The 26,885-nt window shown below is 31.2% G+C and overlaps 3 protein-coding genes across 10 annotated transcripts in view; 2 read left to right on the forward strand and 1 right to left on the reverse strand.

Annotated features, from left to right (window-relative positions):
- The first annotated feature begins 50 nt into the window (after positions 1-50).
- On the forward strand, positions 51-1,868 carry LOC130448677 (gastrula zinc finger protein XlCGF57.1-like). Its single transcript, XM_056786150.1, has 2 exons — positions 51-532; positions 587-1,868. Exons 1-2 carry the CDS (start codon positions 148-150, stop codon positions 1,771-1,773), a joined length of 1,572 nt encoding a protein of 523 aa, XP_056642128.1. The 5' UTR covers positions 51-147; the 3' UTR covers positions 1,774-1,868.
- Positions 1,869-3,684: 1,816 nt separating this feature from the next.
- On the reverse strand, positions 3,685-20,663 carry LOC130448980 (cilia- and flagella-associated protein 43). Its single transcript, XM_056786614.1, has 20 exons — positions 20,617-20,663; positions 20,215-20,483; positions 19,991-20,153; positions 17,768-17,981; positions 15,423-15,542; positions 15,042-15,314; positions 14,742-14,984; positions 13,464-13,775; positions 12,919-13,291; positions 12,031-12,338; positions 11,778-11,977; positions 11,491-11,722; positions 9,366-9,785; positions 8,736-9,037; positions 8,488-8,682; positions 7,409-7,640; positions 6,687-6,959; positions 6,483-6,626; positions 5,947-6,230; positions 3,685-3,844 (listed from the first exon to the last, which is right to left on the reverse strand). Exons 1-20 carry the CDS (start codon positions 20,640-20,642, stop codon positions 3,685-3,687), a joined length of 4,743 nt encoding a protein of 1,580 aa, XP_056642592.1. The 5' UTR covers positions 20,643-20,663.
- A 396-nt stretch (positions 20,664-21,059) lies between these two features.
- The window catches only part of LOC130448544 (histone-lysine N-methyltransferase 2C-like), a 35,540-nt gene continuing 29,714 nt past the window's right edge, over positions 21,060-26,885 (forward strand). For 5 of the 8 annotated variants that reach the window (XM_056785950.1, XM_056785952.1, XM_056785953.1 and 2 more), the window contains exons 1-10: positions 21,075-21,182; positions 21,442-21,710; positions 21,826-22,159; positions 22,217-22,515; positions 22,577-22,798; positions 23,687-23,797; positions 23,858-24,024; positions 24,083-24,273; positions 24,328-24,464; positions 25,668-26,876. In XM_056785950.1, coding sequence (XP_056641928.1) covers positions 21,452-21,710; positions 21,826-22,159; positions 22,217-22,515; positions 22,577-22,798; positions 23,687-23,797; positions 23,858-24,024; positions 24,083-24,273; positions 24,328-24,464; positions 25,668-26,876 — 2,929 coding nt within the window. In that variant the 5' untranslated portion in view covers positions 21,075-21,182; positions 21,442-21,451. Of the gene's footprint in view, positions 21,183-21,441; positions 21,711-21,825; positions 22,160-22,216; positions 22,516-22,576; positions 22,799-23,686; positions 23,798-23,857; positions 24,025-24,082; positions 24,274-24,327; positions 24,465-24,865; positions 24,929-25,667; positions 26,877-26,885 lie in introns of those variants that run through there. The other 3 variants (XM_056785949.1, XM_056785951.1, XM_056785957.1) reach the window with 3 other exon arrangements.

A 26,885-nucleotide genomic window follows, 5' to 3' on the forward strand; every position in this document is an offset into this window, starting at 1 on the left:
TTATCCTCTCCATGTGACTACACCTTTATAATATGTGAGTTTTGACGTTTGTAGATGGCAACGCTGGAGCATGTAAACAACATGGGGGTTAAAGTCACAACATTTGTAAATTGATATTAAAAAATTACGTATATTTATGTTATTACTATGTCTCTAATAGCTATCAAAGATGAAATTACAGATTTGGAATATGAAAACGCACCGTTAAATCTTTCACAAGTGAAAACTGAACCTGAGTTCCATAATGAAACATTAAATCTAATAGAATTCGAGACTGCTAATGTAGATGACTATAAAAATGTGGAATCAGTAGATGACCTTTATATACGTACTAGTGATTTAGTTAATATTAAAAAAGAAATCAACGAAGCTCCTGTTAAAACCGAAATAATAAAGGAGGAATTTGATTTACCCACTATTAAAAGTGAAATTAAATCTGATGAAAATCCATGTAGTAGTATCGCTCTAAAACACGTAAAACGTGTAAACAAGAAAAATAAAAGAAAATATAGTTGCCCGGTGTGTTTTAAAAGTAAGTAACGTTTACATATTTTTTGAAAATAGTACAAAATATATTATGTTGCAGTTTGTTTAACCTCAACGTTAAGGAAAACTCACTTCAGCTCTCATTTCGGAAAAAGACATTGTGTAGTCTGCCACAACTGTGGGAAAATATGCAAAAGAGGGTACCAATATTTAAATCATTATCGAAATTATCATGTAAAATCAAAACAAAAAATTATAAACCCAAATAAGTCAGTATTTACTTGTAGAATATGTTTTAAAGAGTTTACCTCTAAAAAGATATACGGGGAACATTTCAAATTACATTATTTGAAACCTTATGAATGTAAAATTTGCTTTAAACAATATTCGGTAAAATCTACTTTAAAAAGGCATCAAGCGGCAATACACAGTAAACTAAGGCCTTATAAATGTGACATTTGCTTTAGAGACTTTGCTTTATCTTGTCAATACAAATCTCACATGACGAATCATTTATACGGAAAACGATTCAAATGTGACATTTGTTTCAAAGAGTTTTATCAAAATAGTAGTTTATTAAGACATAAAATAGTACACGAAGGTATAAAATTCAAATGCAAATTGTGTTTCAAAGAATACACGAGAAAAGTAACATTAGAATCTCACATGAGATTACACAGCGGAGAACACGAGTTCAAGTGCCATATATGTCCCACGGAAAAGAAATTCACCTCGAAAGGGGCGTTGAGATTGCATTTAATGAACCACGCGGGTGAAAAACCACACGAATGCAATTTGTGTTCTCAAAGATTTTTAGAGAGACAGAAACTTGTTAAACACCTCAAAATACACGAAAAAACAAAAAACGTCAGCTGCGATTTCTGTTCTCTAACATTCTTATACAAAGTTAGACTGCAACGTCATTTATTAATTGAACACGGCGAAAATCCTTTTAAATGTTTGAAATGTCCCGAAAAGTTTCCCACGCAAAGGGAATTGAATCTTCACGCTTCCGTACATGCCGAATTTAAAATTTACGCGTGCGAAATTTGTTATAAAGAGTTTACGAAAAGAGCGGCGTATGTTAGACATTTAGGAGCGCACGGAAAAAATCCTTTTGGTTGCAAAGTTTGTCCGGAAACTTTTGCTTCAGAAAGGGCTCTTAGGGAGCATTATGCGATTCATCCAGGGGAAAAACCTTTCCATTGTGACGATTGTTTGAAGGGGTTTCATCATAAGAGGTCTTTGCATAAACATATTTGCGAGGGGAAACCTGTTACCACGTAATTTAATTCTTTATTACATAACAAATTTTGTAAATAAATGTGAAAAATTGTGATTTTCAATGAGATATTTAAATAAAATATATCGAAATTATATTAGTTTTATTATTCATATTGAAGTATTCAAAGAGGTTATATAGGATAATCTTCTTTTCCAATTAACTTGGCCTTTATTTATATGATTAAGTAGCCAATTTAAGCGATCCATGATAGGAACTTTAAAGAAAATGTTGAAAATTTACGTAGACAGTTATAAAGCATTTTCAGTGTGTTGAAGAATACTTTTAATTTACATAGAAAAAGCATTATTGTTATTTAAAAAAGAATATCTATTAAGTCTTTTATTCATTCATTTGTCTATGATTATTACAATAACTATAATAACGTATATTTACTGCCTAACCTCACTTTGTTCGCTCCATCGACCATTTAAGTTATAATATAATAATAATATTTGATGTTATATTTTTACATTTAAATCTCAACTTAAATTTGATGAAAACACAAGGTAAAAGACAGCAACTTTTTTATCAATAATCAATAAAAAAAATATTGTAACAAACTAGTGTCACCAATTTGTTTTATTGAAGTTACACAGGACCGGATTTAGGTGTAAAGAAACCACTTCTAGGCCCTTCAATTTTCAAGTTTATGAATTATAATAGAAACAAATTGAACAGTTTATAGATTCTCTTGTATTTTCAGTGTAATTTTAATTGTATTTGCATATGTAACGTAGTTCGAAAACGATCATGGAGCAAACACTAGGAACCAGCACAAACCACATCCAAAGTTGGGGGGGATGTTGTCATTTTTGAGCTGATGTTTATTGTCAACAATTCATGAAACTGGATGAAGCGATCGAAGAAAAATGGCCAGAATTATCAAATAGTGTTTCATCTTCGACAACTCGTAGCAAACTGTTGGAGCTTGGTTGGGAAGTGATGCCTATCCACAATGCAGCCCTGATCTGGCACCATCTGATTATTTACATTTATTTCGTGGTTTGCACAATTCTTTGATTGGTTAAATTCTCACAAATCTTGATGACCTTGTTCAGTTTTTTGCTGATAAGGACCACAAATGTTCTGAAGATGAAAGAAAAATGCCGAAAAGTCATTAAGTGAAATGGAAAATATAGAATTGATTAAAAACTATTTTTTCATTTTATTGTTTACTACAAAACCGAAATTACTTTGCCGGCAACCCAATAAATTGTATTATAAAAATTATTTTTTAATTTAAGGGTGGTTTTTAAGGGTTGAAATTGTATCGTACAGCATAAAAAATCCTTATTCGACTAATACACGCCAAATTTGTACAATTAGGGGTAGTTTTCACTCTTAAAAAATAAAAATCGTACCACGGCACAATATATAAAAAGAACTAGAGGGTGAAATCAAATTTTTTTACGAAAAAATCGTTAGGTTTCGCTTTTTTTTCAAGTTTTATTTCCTTTTGAAGGTTATTATCAAATTTTTTAATATGAAAATACGTATTTTCGCCCTTCCTGTCTATTGAAACGAATGTTTGACGAAGGCGCGGGGAATTTCTCGGAATCGAATCTTCCAGACAAAATTTTAAAATATAAATACGAACGTCAAAAGATTTGTGATTTAATTCGATGAAAAAAAGAAACGAGAACTAGATTGGTCAACATAAAATAATAAATAGTGAAGAAGAAAAATCACCCCAATAGTATATTACGGGTCACATATCAATATACAGGGTTATTAGATGTTTTGGTCTTTCCTTTGTAGATTTTTTTTGATAAAAATTGAAATAAATAACACTGATGATGGAATTGGAAGACGAAACGGTGATTTTTTTTTGTAAATTGCGATAAATAAAAAACACATTTTCTCTCTAACGTATTCTTTATTGCCAACTTAATATTTTAATACTTTCAAGCATCCTACGGTTTCTCTTCGGTGTTTATTAATTTATATTTGAAAGTAGGATAGGTTCGTAATCTTAATAGTTCTAATTCGGTTTGGAGCACCAATATTTGGCTGTGATTTTTTTGTATTGTTTGTACTAATTCAGCCCTTTTGACGATTCCTTCCATTCTAAAATGAAACAGAATTCAATCTCCGCCATATTTGTTCCAATAAACAGATTCGAGTTTAGTTTACGAAATGCAGTAACTAAAAGTTATTATCGAGGTAATGGCAACATTGCAAATATAAAATTTCGATATTTATAGGAAGAAATAAATAAAAATGACTTCCGGTTCGGTTTTTCGAACTGTTTTTGTTAGTAAAACGAAGAGATTCATTTTGGGGGCCTATTTTTAGGCGATAATAATTTTTATTTACTCAACTTTTTATTTACACTCGAATTGGTGTACTGTCTATTAAAGTAGGGTCACTTCGATTAGGTTATATTAGGTTAAGTTGAGTTAGTTTAGGTTAGATCAGAAAAAGACAGCGTGACAAGTGACGGGAGCTTCCGTTTTAAGGTTAGGATGCACATATATAAGTTTCACGTCCTTTTGTATTAAAAACAAGTGTTTCCTGAATACATTGGACGATACAAACAACACAGCTTAGTTTCATTTAAATTTCAAATGCTTATCGTATTCAATTTTTTATATAAATGTTCGATAATTTTGTGATAATCTGTAATTTGTTTGAATACTTCGTTAATTTAGAAGCTAGTACGCCCCTGGCAAGGAAAAGTTTCTGCATATGCTTACAGCGTTGTCGGTTTGTTTCTGTCTTTGAATAAGTTGAAGTTAAAATTTTTTTTTCATATTCAAAAATTACAAGTACGCCACTGGTATGAAAAATGTTGTGTATATACTTACAACGTTGCCGTTCCGTTTTCGCCTTTGAACAAGTTACAGTTAAAAAAAATTTTTGATATTTTTAAAGAATTAAAAGTACGCCCCTGGTAAGAATAAGATTGGTGTATGCTTACAACGTTGCCGTTTTGATTTTACTTTTCAATAAATTGCAGTTGAGAAATTTTATCATATCATATTTATTGAAAATTACAAGTACGCCCCTGGTAAGAATAAGGTTTTACGTATGCTTACAGCGTTGCCGTTTTGTTTTTCTTTAAATAAGTTCCAATTCAAATTTTTTTTTTCATATTTCTCAGAAATTAAGTGTACGCCACTGGTAAGAATAAGATTTGCGTATGCTTGCAGCGTTGCCGTTTTGTTTTTCTTTCAATAAGTTTCAGTTAAAAAAATTTTTTTCATATTTTTCAAAAATTACAAGTACGCCCCTGATATGCAAAATGCTGTGTGTTTACTTACAGCGTTGCCGTTCCGTTTTCGCCTTTGAACAAGTTACAGTTAAAAAAAGTTTTTGATATTTTTAAAGAATTAAAAGTACGCCCCTGGTAAGAATAAGATTGGTGTATGCTTACAACGTTGCCGTTTTGATTTTACTTTTCAATAAATTGCAGTTGAGAAATTTTATCATATCATATTTATTGAAAATTACAAGTACGCCCCTGGTAAGAATAAGCTTTTACGTATGCTTACAGCGTTGCCGTTTTGTCTTTCTTTAAATAAGTTTCAATTAAAAATTTTTTTATCATATTTCTCAGAAATTAAGTGTACGCCACTGGTAAGAATAAGATTTGCGTATGCTTGCAGCGTTGCCGTTTTCTTTTCCTTTCAATAAGTTTTTGTTAAAAAATTTTTTTTCATATTTTTCAAAAATTAAGTGTACGCCACTGGTAAGAATGTTTTGTGTATGCCTAAAGCGTTGCCGTTTTGTCGTTCTTTGAATAAGTTTCAGTTAAAAATTTTTTTTTCATATTTTTCAAAAATTACAAGTACGCCACCGGTAAGAATAAGGTTTTGTGTATGCTTACAGCGTTGCCGTTTTGTTTGCCTTTATATAAGTTCCAATTAAAATATTTTTTCTCATATTTTTCTAAAATTACGAGTACGCCACTGGTAAGAATAAGATTTGCGTATGCTTACAGCGTTGCCATTTTGTTTTTTTTTAATTAAGTTTCAGTTAAGAAAATTGTTTTTACATATTAAAAAAAAAATAAAAGTACGCCCCTGGTAAGAATAAGGTTCTACGTTTGTTTACAGTGTTGCCGCCTCGTTTTCATGAACTGCAGTTCAACTTTTTTTATACCAAACCAGAATTCAAGAAAAAAAAATTATATGAAAAATTATTTTCGTTATAAATAAAACGTCGAGACTCACTTTGCTTTCATAGCCTGTTCTTCGGTTACATCTAAATTCTCGTCGTGCTTCAATCGAAGTGCACAAATATCGATATTCAAATTTTGAATGGAACTGTCAAGTTTTTTGTTGTGATTACGATACGTCCGCAGGTGTTTTTTCACTTGCATCAATTTTTCTTTACGTTCTCTCATATTATTTTCGAAAACCGCACCTATAACCTCCATTTCTTGTTCTAACGTATCGATATCCGTTTTTCTACCCATACTCTTTCCTTTCAGGTAGGTCTGCATGTCTCGCAAAAACTACAAAATTTCACTTTCCAAACAATAACGAAAATATTCGAATCACCCTGTATATAGACCCTGGTATATAGCATGAAATTATCATCGCCATTTTCGTAATCAGCGATAACGATTTAGTAGATAAGAAATTTTTTCCGAAATTCTAGGATCAAATTTGAGAATTTCGTTTTTTAATATACGGGACGTCCCCGCATTTTGTGTTACAAAATTGGTGTATATGAAAAAAAAAATTTTTATTTTAAAATATCTTACTTTAGTTCCGTTAATATCGTTCATTTGTTCGATTAAATCGTTTATGGTCATACGAAGTTTTTTGTGTTCCCATTCCGTAGCCATTATTCTTCTTCTAAACGCCATATTTTGTACAATGGTCTTCAATTTCGTATCGCCGGCATCCTAACACCACATTAAATATTCAAATTCGCTATTTATTTATAAAATACTATAAAATTTCACCTTTATGAGATGATTTATTTGTTCCACCTCCTTTTTCGGTACCAATATGGCGTCCTCGAAATCTTTCATGTCTCCCGTAAGTGGAATTTCAACTAAACCTCTCCGTAAAACAATCTGAATTTGAATATTGTGCATAAGGTAAAGGTAATCGCTTCTACATTTTCTTATGCTGGCGATCCATTTCAAATTATTCTCTTTTTTGTTTGCAAGTCTCTTCTGACAATTAGCTATAGCCCCCTCGCCATCTGACACTTCCATTTGTGTCCCTTTAGCCTAACAATCCAAATATTCACACAGAATAATAATCAAATGAGATAATATACTTATTTATGTTATTTTTTTATCACTAGATCCGGCCCTGTCGATTGAAATCATAGACAACAGAAGCGTGACGTCACGACCGCCATATTGTTATAGGTTACTTTTCAAACAAAGTTTGTGAAGTCGTTAAAGTTATTTAATTAGTTTACTGTTGTATAAGATGCTAATGTGTTTTGTGCCATAAGATATTTTTTTGCAAAATTTATCAAAGAAAACACGATGAAATAACATATAGGATCGTCAAAGCGGTTTAACTTTGTAAAGTGATCCTGCCCTGCCCTAACAAAGACGGTGTGTGACGTCAACACTCCTGTAGTCTATTTAATACACTATTTTTCACATACTGTAAGACGAAATATTCAAATACGAATTAAAAAATGTCATTTTGTAATTTCGTTTACCTTGATTTCAAATTCTATTCTCAATCTTCTGTGTTTACAGATTAGTTTGAAAATGTTTTCGTCGATCGCCGGTGGCAATCCGGCGAATTCGTCGAGAATATCGAGTGATTTTAAATAATCGTAACACTCGTTCGTTAATATAAGAGATTTTTCTTGGGTTACAACGCATTTTGCCAATTCCATTAAAACTGCCACGGTATTTATCCCGCGGAAATTAGCTCTGGGTCTTTTCCTAGAATTTTTGCATTTTAATAAAAAAAGTACGAAGTGTTACGAACAATGAGGGCGCCACTAATCACAACTCACAAACATTAATTTCAGTCTTCACTCACAATGTTGCCAGATTTTGTCCACGAATTTATTAATCTGAGTTATAATTGACGGTTAGTACAACGAAATAATTTATTATAGCAGTAATTAAATTTGATGGGAATAAATATTGTTCGTAAAAAAATTGGAATATTTGCTTATTATATATTTTTAATTTAATATCGTTCAAAGTCGATTGAAAAATCTCGTTTTGTAATTGTCGACAATAGAGTAGCAATTGAATTGAAATGAAATTTGTTTCTAAAATTATTAAAGCATTTGTAAAATATACAATTATAATTCCAAATTCCCCTAATTCGAATTAAAAATTCTCAAATTTAATTTCAATATTTTTCATATTGAGAAAATTATTCAAATCTGGCAACACCGCTCTACAATCGACAAGCAACGAACTTCTACAGCAACGTTGCCAAAGTTTTTTGACGATCCTCCTTTAACTGATTTATAATCATGGTTGGACGAAACAATAGAAATATTAAGAGATAAACTTTTTTTTAATAAAAATAAGAAAAAATAACGAGAATAGAGTAATAAAATAGCCTTTCAAATTTTTTTTTATAGAACCTCTTTAGTAGTAAAGATTTTACTACAAAATCTTCCATTCTGAAGGAAATCGATTACTTCTGGCAACACTGTTGTAATATCTTGTGGTAGCTGGATTAAGCACGGAATTTAATAGAAAGTAGCGCACATTGAAGATGTGATAAATTTCGTAGCTTTGATCGAGAAAACGATAAAAATTAACTAACCTATAAAGTTTTATTGCATGTTCTTGCACAATTGCAGAAAATTCTTGTATATCCCGCCTAAAAGCCTTTTCCAAAATTTTCTCTTTCAATAGAAAGTTTTCTAAATTATTTTTACATTCATTTAAAATTTCTGTTAAATTTCTAATTGTGTTGATCAGATGGCTTATTATCAAATCATTTTCCGCTATCAAATGACTGAAAATAAATTTTGAACAAAAAAATTTTTCCTCGTATACTCGTACACTTACTTGATACTTTCTTCTTTATCGAATAATCTAAGTCTTTCGTTTTGAATTGATCTCGCTCTATTTATCCTCAAATTTTCTTGATTCATACCGGAATCTATGTACATTTTATATTCGACGCAATCCTTCGTCTTCTGATTGAATTTTCGTATTGAATCCCTCAACGACGTCGTTATCTTTGTAAAATCAACTTCTAATATATTTTTATATTTTTCCCTTTCGATATTGAGAGCCACAACTTTTTCTTCGTACTCCCGAATGGCTCTGAGATCCTCTTCGTTAAAATCTTCAGGTTCTTTTTCCAACTACATACCAAAAATCAATTGTATTCCGACTCGTGTTATTTGTACGTAAATATATTGAAAATCGGCAACACCGGTGTTGCCGGGTGAAATCTATCGCAGCCAACTTGAACTTTGATCAACTAAATGAACAGTCTGCTAGCGCGCCAAAAATAATGAATACATCAAGAAAAATAAATTTAAATAAAATATGTAGAAGTGAAATATATTCGCGAGAAATTATTAAATATCTAATATTTAGTGTGAAATTAAGAAAATCAATGAAAGTACCTGTATGAACTATTTTTTATATATAATAATGATACGACCGATTTCAGAATGAAAAACTCACCATACATTTCGGTAGAGGTACGTCTTTTTTTATTTCATCCTCCCATTTAATCTCCAAAACTCCATTCATCATAGCCATCAACGCCCTCTCCTTAAAATCGTCGGCTAAAAGAGCTAAACGTATGCGTTCTTCTTCTGCAGCTTTCGCGTCCAATATAGCTTGTTCGCTAGGACTTATATACGGCGTAACGGTTAATTCGTTATCTAGCGTTGTAAGTATTGTAGTTGGCTCTTCTTCTTGAGTCCATTCCGGGTCTTCTATATCGAAACAGACTTTTTTTTCGGTGAAATAATTATACTCTCTTACAATATGACGTAATCTTTCGTGTTTGTCCTTGATACTTTCCATTTCACGTTGTTTCAATTCCACCAGTTTGTTGAATGCTATGTTGTAAGTTTGTTTCAGTTTTATCACTTCTTGCTGTTACCGTAAAAAACAAAATTTCATTTCATAGAAGATTTTGTTAGTAAGTACAGTTCAAGAAGAGGTTAGGATGATTGATAATATAACGGAAGTGTATTCCATTGGTTTAAATTGTACTATACGCGAACCAAAAGAAAATATATCTGCATTAGAATGATTTATTTTAATATTCTTCACACGCAAGTACCAAAATTGTGTATATTTACCACAAAAATAGCATTTATTAAATGTATAAATAAAAAACATCGTACATTCCTTGAATGGCGGTTTATTGACAACAATGTAATAATTACATCATCCCATGTAGATACTGATGTAAGTCAGAGATATGGAGGGGAGAAGTGAAGCCAGCGTTGTCAAGTTTCTATCATGAAATTATACCACAGGTATGTCGAAATAATCAGATTTTCACAAAAATTATGTTATAACAGATATTTCATATCAAAAACGGTTTATTCTCATAAAATAGTGATAAAATGAATAGTATGAATGTTTATAATTTTACGTTGAAGTAGTAATTATGCGTCAACTGGCAACGCTGTTATGTTTGTCGTTACAGTTGATTTGGCGCAGTTTTAGTTTATAAGTGTCAGTTGGTGAACGTTGTAGTTGTCATTTTCCGTTTTTTCAATGGAAACGATGTCGTGTGTAGTGAAAACGTGTAAAATATTAAAATATTTAAGCCTGAAGATATTTCCTTTTCCCAGTAAGTACACCTACTTCACCTTACTTTACCCATTCGCAATTCTGATAGTTATAGGTTATGTTTCCTTATATTAATGTAAATCAAGATACTTTTTTCTTTTGAATTATATAATAGTTATTTTCGTAAAAATCTAGCACCACTAAATTGTACACACTGGTAAATTTACAGTGATGCCGCTTACACTTTGTAAGTAACGTGTTTGAAAATATTAAAAACTAAGTTCAGAAGTAACGTCTAAAGTCTATAGTTAACCGTATTTTCAAATTTGCCGCCATAGCTAAAACCAAAATGACAGTCTACTGCATTAGTACGTTTGCGCATGTCGACGCTTATTCTCCCCTTCATATCCTATATAAGATTACAACGTTGTCGTGCTTTCGAGGCATTTCATAATCTCAATATTTATTTTTTTAATTAATATTAACGTAAATTCGTGATCTTAAATGAATAATTTTATTAAAAACATTTTTTTATACTCATATATTAAAAAAACTGTTATGAGATATATTAAATTCTTGTTTTACTTTGAGAAATTTTTCCCATTAATTGTTAGACAGATAAAATTGGCAATGACGCAATAATATTTGAAACGAAGCGAAAATAATTCTTATTCATTCACAATTTACAAGTGACTAACTTTGTCATTTAATTATATAATGTTTTTAATAAATTGATTTATTGATTTTTAATATAATAAAATTGAATTAATTTCGTCAAATATACGAGTGTAAAATTTGTGTAGTGCTAGGAAAGAGAAAAAACTTTTGGTTATGGCAGGTGTTCGGTTTAACTTAACCAGTGCGGTGCATTAGGGGGTTATACGATGGTCGTGAAAAAAATACTAAAATAATGAATAAAACTATAAAAGTACTTTTCTATCGAAGGTAGGACGTTTTTCAATATACAAGGTGATAAAAGGAAAAGAATAATTTTTTTTAAATTGTAAACGTGAAAAAAAATTTTTTTTGTCGATTTTTATTTCGGATATATACAAACCTCCGCGATAGCTTGTTGAAGATCGCATTGATAAAACGTCACCAGTTGCCGTTGTTTATAATGCCACGGGTTTCTTTCGATGTACAATGGTCCGACGGAACCTACGAGGGCGATTTGGGATTCGACCGATAATTGAGCGGAAATCGTTTCATCGAGAATTCCTCTCGCTTGCATCGTATTATAATCTTGATTAGTAAATTTATGACGATATTTCAATTGATTCATTAATTCTCTGGAATATTAATATGGACAATAATCGATAAAAGAATCGATGAGATTTAACTCACTCGGGAGTTAATTTCAACCAAGGTTCGAAGACGCTATGAACCGATAAAAATTCTTCGATTTTTCTCTGTTCTTCGACCCAAGCTAATCTTTTCGCTGCTGCTTCGTTGTACGGTAATAAAGTGTAAATTGTTGCTATGGTTCTTTGGAAGATACCTCTAACTACTTTCCCTTTTACTCCCATCGGTTCCCAATATGTTTTCTAAAAAACGTTTCAATTTATAATCTCCCTTTTTTGAACGTCCTTCCACTGACCTTGACATATTCGGTTACGACGTTCTGAGCATCGATCAAAGCTTTCAAATATATCTCAGTTTTTTTACATTCCTCGCGATTTTTTTGTTTTTTCTGATTGTACATGTTCGAATCCAGAAAAAATTCTTGTAAATCGATTTTTTCCAATTCGGGTCCGTTTATATTATTAGTTACTAAGTAATTCAAAGTTGATTTAATACTGTGAAATTCTTCCCAAATTTCGGATTTTTCCGCTTTACAAAGAGCGGCCTCTTTAATGCTCTTTTCCATTTCGTAAACTTCTATCCACGTTTTGTTTGCATACTGACCTAAAATTCATAATTATCGTCGAAATTCCTAAATCTAAACACAAACATTAATCATTGAAATTTGTTCAAATTGAATTAAAAGCTATAATTAAAAAGAAAATCCTCGTTTTATATCGACGAAATCCCTTATTTTTTAATAATACTGCATAATTGATTTTAATAATTAACCCCTATTAAAAAAATATAGTACGCCCATGGTAACTAGATTCCCTCACCATCGTGCCTTTGTTCACAATGTTATTTGTTCTTTCTGCCATCTGGGAGTGTTGACCTCAACTACCAACACAACCTTACAAATTTTATTAATGGCGTCAAATTTAAAGTTCATACAACGATGTTAAAACTTATAATTAATTCTCAAATTTATCTTTTTGATTTAAAAATATTCTCAATATCACATTTTTCAATTAAACGAAAAGATTTAACGTTTTATACGTCAAATATTATTTCGAAATGAATTTTATAGATGTCGTTACTAATCATTAGAATTTTCATGTTGTTTTTTATATAACTTGTCAAAATTTCTCGTCAAAAGATTGTTTATATACTATATATTATAGAATAAGTAATTTTTTTTTACCTTCTGGTTTAAAACCCAGGGTCGGTCTCTTAAACATCAATGCGAATTTATCGGAATTTATGGTCATTTTCATATCGCGCATTAGACTTTCATCGATGTTTTCGTTATCGAGTTTCGTACAACAAGTTACACCGTCCCGTCCTAACGTGATGACGTGTCTACCCAAAGGATCGACGTACGCTTCTTTAACGCCTCCCTGATATCGATGGTGTGCCACAACCACCGCATACTGTCTATCGAAATTCGAATCCCTTATGAAAACGAAACCGTCAAATCCCCACGTCGTACATGTGTTGTTATCCAAAATTCTCATTTCGAAAAATCCAAGTTGATGACCGCTTTTTATTTCACGGATTATTTTCACAGAATCTTCCTAAAATAAAAAAATTGAAACACGTGTTTAGTTCTATGAAAGTTCTAACACTTTTTTTACAATATAATAAAGTGTAGTGTAATGACAGTGTAACTCATTTTGACATATAATTATATAGGTTAGGTTGTCAGATTTGTTTTTTCGATTAATTTTTCAGTAAAAATATATTTACTCCTCTTTTTGTTTCCAATTCGTGTACATTTCTAGAAGCGAACGGTATACCATAAAAAACCCTATCTCTATCTGGTCTTATAGTTGGTTTTATGTAAGCATATAATTGTTTATCGAAATAATATTCTTTAACGTTCAATATTTCGTTATCGACAATACAATATCTGATGATTTTGTTTCCGGCGAGATGTTTCGACGTTACCGGTAATACGAATAATCGATAACAATGTTTAGAAGCTACAAGACTATAATCGGCTACTTGTGAATTTACTTCCACGTGTGCTACTATTCTCATTTGTGTTCCCGGAAGACCCTAAAATAGAAAAATATTACTTTTATTTAAAAATTCATTCTATTTTAATCTATATAATCGATACCGTCAATGTTTTTTTATTTTCATTCATATCGAATATATCGATAAAGTGATAGATATACTAGAGTTTCTAATTATTAGTTCTGTGACTGTTTTTATGAAATGACAGAGTCGAATCAGGACTTTTGTCGTAGATATTATTAGTTAATTTGAAAAAAATCCATTTAAATCTCGCGAAATAGACGTGATATATTCAATAAAAAAAGTGATTCATTTTTAAAAATATATCAATTCAAGAAGTTTATGTTAAAAAAATAGTGGGACTACTTTATCGAAATAACAGCGTTTAATCACTGTTCTTTTTGTATGATTCAACTCTACATAAAAAGTTGATGCGAACGTTTTAAAAGAATGATTTGTTCTGTGACTGTTTTTATGAAATGACAGAGTCGAATCAGGACTTTTGTCGTAGGTATTATTAGTTAATTTGAAAAAAATCCATTTAAATCTCGCGAAATAGACGTGATATATTCAATAAAAAAAGTGATTCATTTTTAAAAATATATCAATTCAAGAAGTTTATGTTAAAAAAATAGTGGGACTACTTTATCGAAATAACAGCGTTTAATCACTGTTCTTTTTGTATGATTCAACTCTATATAAAAAGTTGATGCGAACGTTTTAAAAGAATGATTTGTTCTGTGACTGTTTTCAGGAATTCACAGAGTCGAATCTGGACTTTTGTTATTGTTGTTATAATTTGTTCTGGAAAAACGTATTTAAACATCGTCACGATATATTAAGTAAAAAAATTATTAAAAACAATTAATTCAATAAATACTATCGTTTGCGATAGTTTTTCGATTTTATTCTAATAACAGGGCTAGATCACAGTTGTTTTTGGATCAACCAACACTATACAAAACTGATAATCGGTTAAATTCGGTTCGTATCGTTTTTCATTACCTCGATTATAAACATATCTCCTTTATCTAAATAAGCTGTCACCAAAATTCTTCCTTTTTCGAAATATTTGATTTTTTGAATAGGATTATGAGTTAGATGAAAATCGCACATGATACGCAATTTTTCCGGATTATACACCGATACTAGTTCCAATACGCCGTTTTTGCAGCTCACCGCCATATAAGGATACACCGGATTCGAATTCAAAGCTAACGCTACCGATTTCAAAGGCATCGTCGATATCTTAAAATAAACGAAAACGATTGATAAAAATATAAATATAATTTTCAATAATTCAACCTGAGCTCCCGTTTCCACTTCAAACACTGTAAGTATGATTTGTTTTCTTAACGCCACCATGTAATCTCCCATTGGATAAACGATAATGATGTCTGTGACCGCCATTGAGGAATCGCACAAATAAGATTCTTCGTTTTCGCTCAATTTCATTATTTCCCCATCGGCATCGGTGCCGATCAGATATTCGTTTCTAACTGCCAATATTCTGTACAGAGATTGTTTTAAATTTTTGGTCCAATCGCATGACCACGTACCCGATTTTTTCGTATAGTGCTGAAAACGTATAATATACAGGGTCTAGTCAAAAATTAGTCTTACTTTATATATATATATTAATCAAAATTTCGATGAAAATAATTATTTATCTAATGGTGCTCTCACCCTAAGAGCGCTATCAGGACCGGATACCACAATTCCGTTCTTATACCACGTTAAACTTGGCAACGTTGACCCTTCGCTGGAGTTTTCCACTACTCGTTCTAAATTATACTCCAAATCGATCTAAATGTAAATAATAAAAAAGAAGAAGAAAATTATTTGTACTGTGACTGTTTCTATGAGATGACAGAGTCGCATTAGGACATTTGTCATAGATATTATCACTTGATTTGAAAAAATCTATTAAAATCTCGCAAAATAGACGCGATATATTCGATAAAAAAGTGATTCATTTTCAAATATATATCAATTAGAGAATTTTATGTTCAAAAAAAATAGTGGGACCATTTTACCAAAGTAACAGCGTTTAATCACTGTTATTTTTGTATAATGCAACTCTACCTAAAAGGTTGATGCGCACGTTTTAAAAGAACGATTTGTTCTGTGAATGTTTTATGAAATGACAGAGTCGAATCAGGACTTTTGTCACAAGTATTATTAGTTAATATGAAAAAAACTATTCGAATCTCGCAAAATAGACGCGATATATTCAATAAAAGAGTGATTAATCTTCAAATATCGTATATATATATATCAGTTTAAGAATTTTATTTTTAAAAAAAGTAGTGGAACTATTTTATCAAAATAACAGCGTTTAATCACTGTTATTTTTGTATAATGCAACTCTACCTAAAAGGTTGATGCGCACGTTTTAAAAGAACGATTTGTTCTGTGAATGTTTTATGAAATGACAGAGTCGAATCAGGACTTTTGTCACAAGTATTATTAGTTAATATGAAAAAAACTATTCGAATCTCGCAAAATAGACGCGATATATTCAATAAAAGAGTGATTAATCTTCAAATATCGTATATATATATATCAGTTTAAGAATTTTATTTTTAAAAAAAGTAGTGGAACTATTTTATCAAAATAACAGCGTTTAATCACTGTTATTTTTGTATAATGCAACTCTACCTAAAAGGTTGATGCGCACGTTTTAAAAGAACGATTTGTTCTGTGAATGTTTTATGAAATGACAGAGTCGAATCAGGACTTTTGTCACAAGTATTATTAGTTAATATGAAAAAAACTATTCGAATCTCGCAAAATAGACGCGATATATTCAATAAAAGAGTGATTAATCTTCAAATATCGTATATATATATCAGTTTAAGAATTTTATTTTTAAAAAAAGTAGTGGAACTATTTTATCAAAATAACAGCGTTTAATCACTGTTATTTTTGTATAATGCAACTCTACCTAAAAGGTTGATGCGCACGTTTTAAAAGAACGATTTGTTCTGTGAATGTTTTATGAAATGACAGAGTCGAATCAGGACTTTTGTCACAAGTATTATTAGTTAATCTGAAAAAAACTATTCGAATCTCGCAAAATAGACGCGATATATTCAATAAAAGAGTGATTAATCTTCAAATATCGTATATATATATATCAGTTTAAGAATTTTATTTTTAAAAAAAGTGGTGGAACTATTTTATCAAAATAACAGCGTTTAATCACTGTTATTTTTGTATAATGCAACTCTACCTAAAAGGTTGATGCGCACGTTTTAAAAGAACGATTTGTTCTGTGAATGTTTTATGAAATGACAGAGTCGAATCAGGACTTTTGTCACAAGTATTATTAGTTAATCTGAAAAAAACTATTCGAATCTCGCAAAATAGACGCGATATATTCAATAAAAGAGTGATTAATCTTCAAATATCGTATATATATATATCAGTTTAAGAATTTTATTTTTAAAAAAAGTAGTGGAACTATTTTATCAAAATAACAGCGTTTAATCACTGTTATTTTTGTATAATGCAACTCTACCTAAAAGGTTGATGCGCACGTTTTAAAAGAACGATTTGTTCTGTGAATGTTTTATGAAATGACAGAGTCGAATCAGGACTTTTGTCACAAGTATTATTAGTTAATCTGAAAAAAACTATTCGAATCTCGCAAAATAGACGCGATATATTCCATAAAAGAGTGATTCATCTTCAAATATTATATATATATCAATTAAATAATTTCATGTTTAAAAAAAGTAGTGGGACTATTTTACCAAAATAACAGCGTTTAATCACTGTTCTTTTTGTATAGTTCAACTCTACATAAAAGGTTGATGCGCACGTTTTAAAAGAACGATTTGTTCTGTGACTGTTTTAATGAAATGACAGAGTCGAATCAGGACTTTTGTCACAGGTATTATTAGTTAAGATGAAAAAATCTATTTAAAAAAAGTTATTCATTTTCAAAAATATATCAATTCAAGAATTTTTGCTTACGTAATTATGTAGCTTCAAACTTTTAATATTAATGGTATTTAGTTACTTACGGTATATAAGCTGCCATTTTTATCACACATGAAAACTCCTCCTTCTGTAGTCCACATAGCATGCGCGAAAGTTGACAAGTTCTCCATGTGACCGCATTTTACAGCGTGTTGACATATTTTCACTTCTTTGCAACAAGTTAGCAAATCCCAAAAATATACCTCATTTGTTCCCGTTCCGAATTGAACCATATGAACGGGTTTGTTCCAGTTGCATCTAAACAGATTATTTAAAAAAAATTGTTACACGACCTATATTTATTCAGTTCTCATTATTTTTCGAAAAAACTAAATAAATCTACGGATAAAAGATTATGGTTTACTACTTTCGTTAGCTCCCCGGTAACAAAGCATTTTTAAGTTTTCAACGTATTCTGTAGATGTCGCTATCAAACCCGCGCCAAAATTGTGTAAAGGCTCAATATTTTTTTATATCAAAATTCAGGAGTTAAAAGGTAACTTTTTTAAGCGCTATTGCGTTAGAAAAAACTATATCGGTTCTATTGATTCCTCATAATATATATCAATTCAAAAATTCTATGTTTGAAAAAAATTTACCACATTAACAGCGTTAAATCACAGTTCTTTTTGTATAACTCAACTCTACATAAAAGATCAATATTTGATGTGAACGTTTTAAATAAATTATTTGTTCTGTGACTGTTTTTATGAAATGACAGAGTCGAATCAGGACTTTTGTCGTAGGTATTATTAGTTAATCTCAAAAAATCTATTTAAATCTCGCGAAATAGACGTGATATATTCAATAAAAAAAGTTATTCATTTTCAAAAATAGATCAATTCAAGAAGTTTATGTTAAAAAAAAATAGTGGGACTACTTTATCGAAATAACAGCGTTTAATCACTGTTCTTTTTGTATAATTCAACTCTACATAAAAAGTTGATGCGAACGTTTTAAAAGAATGATTTGTTCTGTGACTGTTTTTATGAAGTGACAGAGTCGAATTAGGACTTTTGTCACAAGTATTATTAGTTAATCTGAAAAAAACTATTCGAATCTCGCAAAATAGACGCGATATATTCAATAAAAGAGTGATTAATCTTCAAATATTGTATATATATATATATATCAGTTTAAGAATTTTATTTTTAAAAAAAGTAGTGGAACTATTTTATCAAAATAACAGCGTTTAATCACTGTTATTTTTGTATAATGCAACTCTACCTAAAAGGTTGATGCGCACGTTTTAAAAGAACGATTTGTTTTCTGTGAATGTTTTATGAAATGACAGAGTCGAATCAGGACTTTTGTCACAAGTATTATTAGTTAATCTGAAAAAAACTATTCGAATCTCGCAAAATAGACGCGATATATTCCATAAAAGAGTGATTCATCCTCAAATATTATATATATATATATATATATATATATATATATATATATATATATATATATATATATCAATTTAAGAATTTTATGTTTAAAAAAAGTAGTGGAACTATTTTATCAAAATAACAGCGTTTAATCACTGTTCTTTTTGTATAATTCAACTCTACATAAAAAGTTGATGCGAACGTTTTAAAAGAATGATTTGTTCTGTGACTGTTTTTATGAAGTGACAGAGTCGAATTAGGACTTTTGTCACAAGTATTATTAGTTAATCTGAAAAAAATCTATTTAAAACTCGCAAAATAGATGCAATATATTCAATAAACAATTGATTTATTTTCAAAAATAAATCAATTCATTTATTTTATGTTCAAAGAAAGTAAACTTCGTAAACTGGCATAATATTCACAAAATTATTAATTCACCCTCGCATTTCAAGGAGAAATTTCGTATTAACCACATTTTCGAAAAGAACTCTCGGTAATTATGCCTAATTATATCATTTTATCGAGTTTTCCAAATTCATTTTCAAAGTTTTCACTTACCGAATAACTTCAACAGATTTACGCACTCAAAAGTGTGTCTATAGCTTTGTTGTCGGTAGCTGCACTGGCAGAACTAGTTCAGGAAGTGTACACTAAAGCTCTTTGTATCAGAACCAGCGCTAGTGTCACATCAAATAACCTCAAATACAACAATCAACAAATGCTCCATTGTGCTCTGCACTACTCTGCACTGTATCGTTCTTGGTCTGCACTAATCGAGTTCAGTACAGTTCCGGTGCAGCTACCAAGAACAAACCTTATAGTACGTATTTTACGCACAATTATTTCATTCTAAATTAACGACAATATTTATAAAAAAAAAAAAACTACCTTATACGCTGATCTCTCGTATGCATATGAGTGTCCAATTCTGCTAATTTCCTATTGGTTCTCCAATTCCAAACAGTAATCGTAAACTTGGGCAATTCCCCTAAAGTAATTAACAAGGAAGTTTCTGCGAATGTTATACTAATGTATCCTTCCGAAGCCGGCTCTGGAAATATCACAAATCGTAAACTTGTTTTAGGCAACCCGTAATTCAATCCTTTACTTACCACGAAATATCTGAATAGTTTCGAAATTGGGATAATTCTTTACGAATATACGAGCGTTGTTGCAATTTTCTGCATACGCGAAAACATAATGAGTTTTATGTCCTCTAACTTCGTTAATACCGTCTCCGTTTCCGTTTGGCGAATTCGCCACCATCATTTTTTCATCTTTGGTATTGAGATGGTAGAACTTTGCAACACAGCCGTTACCGTAACAAAGAACATCTTTAGATATTAAACCCAGAAACTTAACTTGCCCTATTTTAGCCCATCTGAAAATTAATTTCAAATCGTCATTGATTATTTTATCAACACCCCCCATAAATTATTATATTTGGATCACTTAATGTGCAATAAGTATCGAAATTAATATTTTATTTAGAATATTTGGTAGTAATTACTCACAAAACTGTATTATCCGTACTTCTCATAATTCTTCGCGTTAACAACTTTGTCAACTTGACGTAGTTTGATCAATTATGTTGCTATGGATATAAAAGGATTTACACCCAAAATTGATAAATAATTTCAATTAAATTTGTTTCAAATTTTATGTTGCTCGGATACTTAATTTCAAAAGGTCATACTACAATTACGTGGACCATACAGATAATTGTAAAATGGATTGCCTAATTTGAAAAAGTTTATTAATACATTTTTTTTTTAACTTGGCAGTTGTAATATCCATATATATATATATATATATATATATATATATATATATATATATAGTATGAAAATTAATTTTAATTAATTGAAATAATAAATGCATTTATTTGTTTACTTTTATTTATTCAAAATTATAAATAAAATTCTTTCAAATGTCAAATCCTTCAGTTATGTAGTTCGTTTGCGGTTCGGTACTTGTCGGTTATAGTCGTTGACGAGTGTGGTGTTTCATTTTTTAGCTGGAGAAGTTTTATGTTGTTTAATGTTTTAGAAGAATTTATGATGTAAATTTAACTAACAATGTGAGTTCAAATTTATATCAAGAGTTTTTACAGACTTGATAGTGTCGTGTATTTTATTTAAAAAGTTTTTTTTTTTGAGTTTTATATCTTCGGCATCTTCGCGTAAAATTTGACATGGCGCTGATGTATTTCTAATTAGGGGATAAGGGTTTCAACACAAGATTTTATATTTAAATTTATGCTAAATTTAGTTTTGTGCATTTAGTGTATATGTTCGGTGATGATTATGGAGAGTTAGTTAATTATCATGTAATTTCAGTTGTTACACAATGGAGGAATTAACCTCGGGGCTGGATCCCGACGAATTAATGGATCTAGATGAACCTGAAGGTTCTGACCTAGAGGACGACGAAGAAGATCTCATAGACGATTCTATATCACCGTCGTTTATGTTATCGTCGGCTCCGGGTTCAACAACAAATTCTGTAGCTTCTTCTCCAATTAGTGAAGATTTCCCTCCTCCTTTTAATTTTTCAGGCAAGCCCTTAAATGTTAAGCGAGGACGTGGTAGACCTAGAAGAGAGGGAGGTAAGATTTCATGACAAAAATTACAATTTGTTTGTTATTTCAACGTCTAGGTTATTAATCTTGATTGAATTGTTTCTATTGTGATTTTATAAGAGAAAGCTTAAATTTTATTTAGGAAAACCGAGTGCGCCAAGAACCTCAAGGGGAGGTAGCTCAGGCATATCTAGAGTGCGCAAACCGAGACCGCCAGGCTTCAGTAGAAGAGGCATGGGAAATCGAAGTATAAGACAAGTAGATAGGTCTGATTATGATTTGTCTCTATTTACACCATCGTCGATGGATGAAGGTTTTTTAGATCCCGAAACAGGTTCATTTTTATTTCCTGATCGTGAAAGGATAATTCCAGCTATGGATGAACCCCCATATTTCCCAGAGCATTGGCCAGGAAAAGTATGTGCCTTTTGTAATTTAGGAGAACGGAGTCAGTTGGGGCAAGGAGAAATGTTGAGGTGAAGTGTACTAATTTTATTGGTCGACGCTATAAATAAAACTATTTAATTCATTAGGTTGAATTGCCCAGAGGGGTTTTCGCCACAAAAAGTTGCGGCTGAACAAATTTTAGAACGAGCTCTACAACAACCCGGTAAAGACATAGGAGATAAAAGCCCTAAAGGACCAGTGACTTGTAGACGTCAAAAAAGTTTTAATAAATGTAGACATCCATCTATGAACAGCGAATACATCGATGAATTAACTATCATTGGTTATAATGAAGTTTGTGAGTTGAACAGTTTATTTGAACCAAACGGGCAATTTTACGTCCATAGGAATTGTGCTCTTTGGTCGAATGGAGTTAAGAGAGCGGGTAATACAAAATTCCCCTTCAATAAAGTGATTTATTACCTCTATTATTATTATTATTTTAGATAATTTGGCGTTGGTGAATGTAGGTCCGGTTGTTTTACAGAGTTCATCCAAAAAGTGTTCTTTCTGTAATCATTACGGAGCTAGTGTTACATGTAATGTAAACGGTTGTACTAAAATTTACCATTATCCTTGTGCTACAGCCGCCGGTGCCTTTCAGGAAATTTCTACTATTACAACTTTTTGTTCCAATCATTTAGGACAAGTAGCCATGCTTACGGAAGGTGAGTTTACTATAAGTTCAATTCTATATCTTAAAATTTATTCCAAATTACAATTCCAAACAACAAATTGTATCTCTTATGATAAGCACTATTAGGTGGACTGAAAAACTACATAGATGGCGCTACTTATATTGAATCCTTAATTTTCAATTAACACTAACTCTTATAAATTTGTATCTTTTCGTATCAATTAGTTTGCGAGTTATAGCAATTTGAGTGAAGTAACTGTTGTTTAAAAAAATGATTCAACATTATGAATTGAGCGCTGAGGACAATATAAGCAATTGATGTCTCAAAGAGGACGTCACAGATGAAAACATGAAAAGTAATAACAAAATAATTTCGGATAACCGTGAATTGAAGCTGATCGAGATGACTGAGACCATAAAGATATGCAAGGACATATCGTAGATGAATTTTTCGTTTTGACCTTTCTAGGGTGTCGAAAATGTATTTATTATTTACTCATTTATTTAAATTGTTCGATTACTTTGCCAATTCGTTCTGTTCACTACGACTATTTATTTATTATGAACTGAACTAAACTGTGCTACACAAACTCCTTAATATATCCCAAAACAATTCCAAAAGTTATAAGAAAATGAAGAAACAAAATAAATAAACTTTCTAAAAAATTATTCAATGGAAATAAACTGATTGTTTTAAAAATTGATATAAAAAAAGGCGCCTTCGCCGAATTTTCGAATTCCTAATTATGAGGACAGGGGGCAGTCTAAAATGAACTTATTTCTAATACAATTTCTATATAATATATAATATCAGTGAACCAAAGTTGGAGCCGCAATATCAAATAACTCATCCGACATGTTTTCAATAATTAACTTTACATTAATTGTTTATTTTATACATGTCATTGGTAAATTTCAGCAACAGCTTGCTACACTTGCCGTACCATGGGAGATATAGCTAATTTAATGTATTGCTCCGGTTGTGGGGCACATTATCACGGTACCTGTGTCGGTTTAGCACAATTACCAGGTAACTACTCATATTTTGTTTCCTAAATTCACTTCCACTTTTTTTTTAATTATATTTTAGGTGTTAGGGCTGGTTGGCAATGTCGAAAATGTAGATGTTGTCAAGTTTGTCGAACAGTAGGAGACGAATCAAAATTAATGTCTTGCGAACAATGTGATAAAGTTTACCACGCGGGATGTCAAAGACCGACAGTAACTTCGATTCCAAAATACGGTTGGAAGTGTAGGGTAAGATCTATAATGTTTCTCGAAATTTATTTTTCTTTATTTTTTTTTTTTCGTAAAGTGTTGTAGAGTTTGCGGAGATTGTGGAGCACGAACACCCGGTGCCGGTTTATCTTCCCGATGGCACGCACATTACACCGTCTGCGATTCATGTTATCAACAAAGAAACAAGGGATTTTCTTGTCCTTTGTGCCACAAAGCTTATCGAGCTCATGCTCATAGAGAAATGGTACAATGTTCAAATTGTAAAAAGTGAGTCCGATTACAAAAAATTTATATTTTGATTTTACAATTCCTAAATTTTAGATTTGTTCATGGTACTTGCGACGCCGAAGCCGATGTTACAACTTATCATCAAAAAAAAGAAACGAACCCGGAATATGAATACGTGTGTCTGCATTGTAAAAATGCTACCGGTAGACTGATAACAACTAAAAGAGCAAGTAAGTTATAAAATCCTTCAATTTATTGTGTTTGCTTCTATTTTGTTCAAAAAATTATGGTAAAATTTGTAACAAGGATGTCAAGTATAATTTTGTCTTTTTCGGTCTTTAATTCGTGTTGCTTTCGTATAGTTTTTAAAAATTTTCAGGGTACATTTAATATTTTTAGAGTTTTATTAATTTTTTTCTTCGGTTATTTATTGTCTCTAAAAAAAAATTGCTGTTATTATTAATTATGTTGTTATTTCCTGTACTATAACATTTTATCCAAATCGAACTAGTTTTTATTTGAAAGTTTTTTTATTTATATAAAAAAAATTGTAAACAATATTGATTAAAGGTAATTCAAAATAATTTGTGATTCAGTCGAAAATGTTTATTATATTTAATTATACTCATCATGGTAATAAATTTTGGTAATTATTTCGATTAGATTACACCCCTCCGATGTCGTTAAAATTTTAGTAAGTTATAGACAAAACTACATTACAACAATATTTTTATATATAGGGTGCGGAAACCATCCCTTCAGGTACTTTTTTCGTTTGAAAAATCATGTAATTGTAATCATTTTTAGGTTAGGTTATTATAAAAATAATTATAATAATTTTTAGGTTAGGTTTTGTTATGTTTGGTTGTTATTAAAATAATTTTTAGGTTAGGTTATTATTAAAATAATTGTAATAATTTTTAGGTTATGTTTTGTTACGTTAGGTTATTATTAAAACAATTGTAATAATTTTTAGGTTGGGATTTGTTACGTTAGGTTATTATTAAAACAATTGTAATAATTTTTAGGTTGGGTTTTGTTACGTTAGGTTATTATTAAAACAATTGTAATAATTTTTAGGTTATGTTTTGTTAGGTTAGGTTATTATTAAAATAATTGTAATAATTTTTAGGTTATGTTTTGTTATGTTAGGTTATTATTAAAATAGTTGTAATAATTTTTAGGTTATGTTTTGTTAGGTTAGGTTATTATTAAAATAATTGTAATAATTTTTAGGTTATGTTTTGTTAGGTTATTATTAAAATAATTGTAATAATTTTTAGGTTAGGTTTTGTTAGGTTATTATTGAAATTGTAATAATTTTTAGGTTAGGTTTGATTGAAATTTTAACGGAATCGGAGGTGTGTAACCTAACCTAGATAGTTACCCGAGTTTTTAATACGAATTGAAATTGAAAAAAAAATCTGTTTTAGGTATCGACGATCCTTCTGATATGTCCGTTTCGCACGAATCTTTCTATGACGACACATCGGAATTCGATCTACCATCACCGGACGAATTCGCCCGTAGCATGGGTCTAGGTAAAGGGAAACCGTACAACGCCAGCAAAATAGCCAAGAAGCGTATGGTTTTTCCTGCTGGAGGTAGACCGAAAGGTACTGGTAAAGTACCGCCGGGGAAAATGGGTTTCATGAAACGCGTTCGCTTATCAGATTTCAACAGGAAACGGGGACAGAAAGCGAAAATGCGCGGAATATTCGGAGTGCCCGGTGTCGGTCTTCAAAGACCGGTCGCCGACGGTAAAAACGAAGACGAACCGGGCGTAGAAAATCGATTGGTGTTGTGTTCGGCCAAAGATAAATTCACTTTGACGCAAGATATATGCGTGATGTGCGGTGCGGTGGGAATGGATCAAGAAGGTTGTCTCATTTGTTGTGTACAATGTGGCCAGTGTTACCATCCGTATTGTATTAATGTGAAAGTGACTAAAGTCGTACTACAAAAAGGTTGGAGGTGTTTGGATTGTACGGTGTGCGAAGGTTGCGGTCAACGTAACGACGAAGCTCGTTTGATACTATGCGACGACTGCGACGTTTCTTTCCATATTTATTGCATGGATCCACCGCTCGATTATGTGCCTCAGGGTAATTGGAAATGTAAATGGTGCGCCATGTGTCAAAATTGCGGAGCTACCGATCCCGGTTTTAATTGTACTTGGATGAATAGTTCGACGTTATGCGGACCTTGCGCTTCGCACCTCAATTGTCCCAGTTGTAGCGAACCGTACAGCGAAGGAGATCTGATAATACAATGCGTTCAATGTGAAAGATGGCTTCACGGTACTTGTGATTGTATTAAATCTGAGGAAGACGCCGAAAAATGCGCCGAAGAAGGTTATAATTGTCTTTTGTGTCGACCCAGAGACGTACCTCCGCCTCATTTAATACCGCCTCCGCTTGCCATTAAACCGCCGACTCCTACGAAAAGTCCTGAAATGGGTAAAAGCACCAGTTACTATTTGGACGGTGTTTACCTCAGCGAAATCGGTAATAATTTCATTAAAGCATTAACTCTTGAACATCACGGATCTAGGAAGAAGAGAAAGAAATTACCTACGGTACAGGATAAGGAAGCTGGAATCATGGCTACGATTGAATCTGTCGTCGCAGGAGGAAACGGAAGTAAGTAAA

The sequence above is a fragment of the Diorhabda sublineata genome, chromosome 9 (genome assembly GCF_026230105.1).
Source record: "Diorhabda sublineata isolate icDioSubl1.1 chromosome 9, icDioSubl1.1, whole genome shotgun sequence".
NCBI classification, from domain to species: Eukaryota; Metazoa; Arthropoda; class Insecta; order Coleoptera; family Chrysomelidae; genus Diorhabda; species Diorhabda sublineata.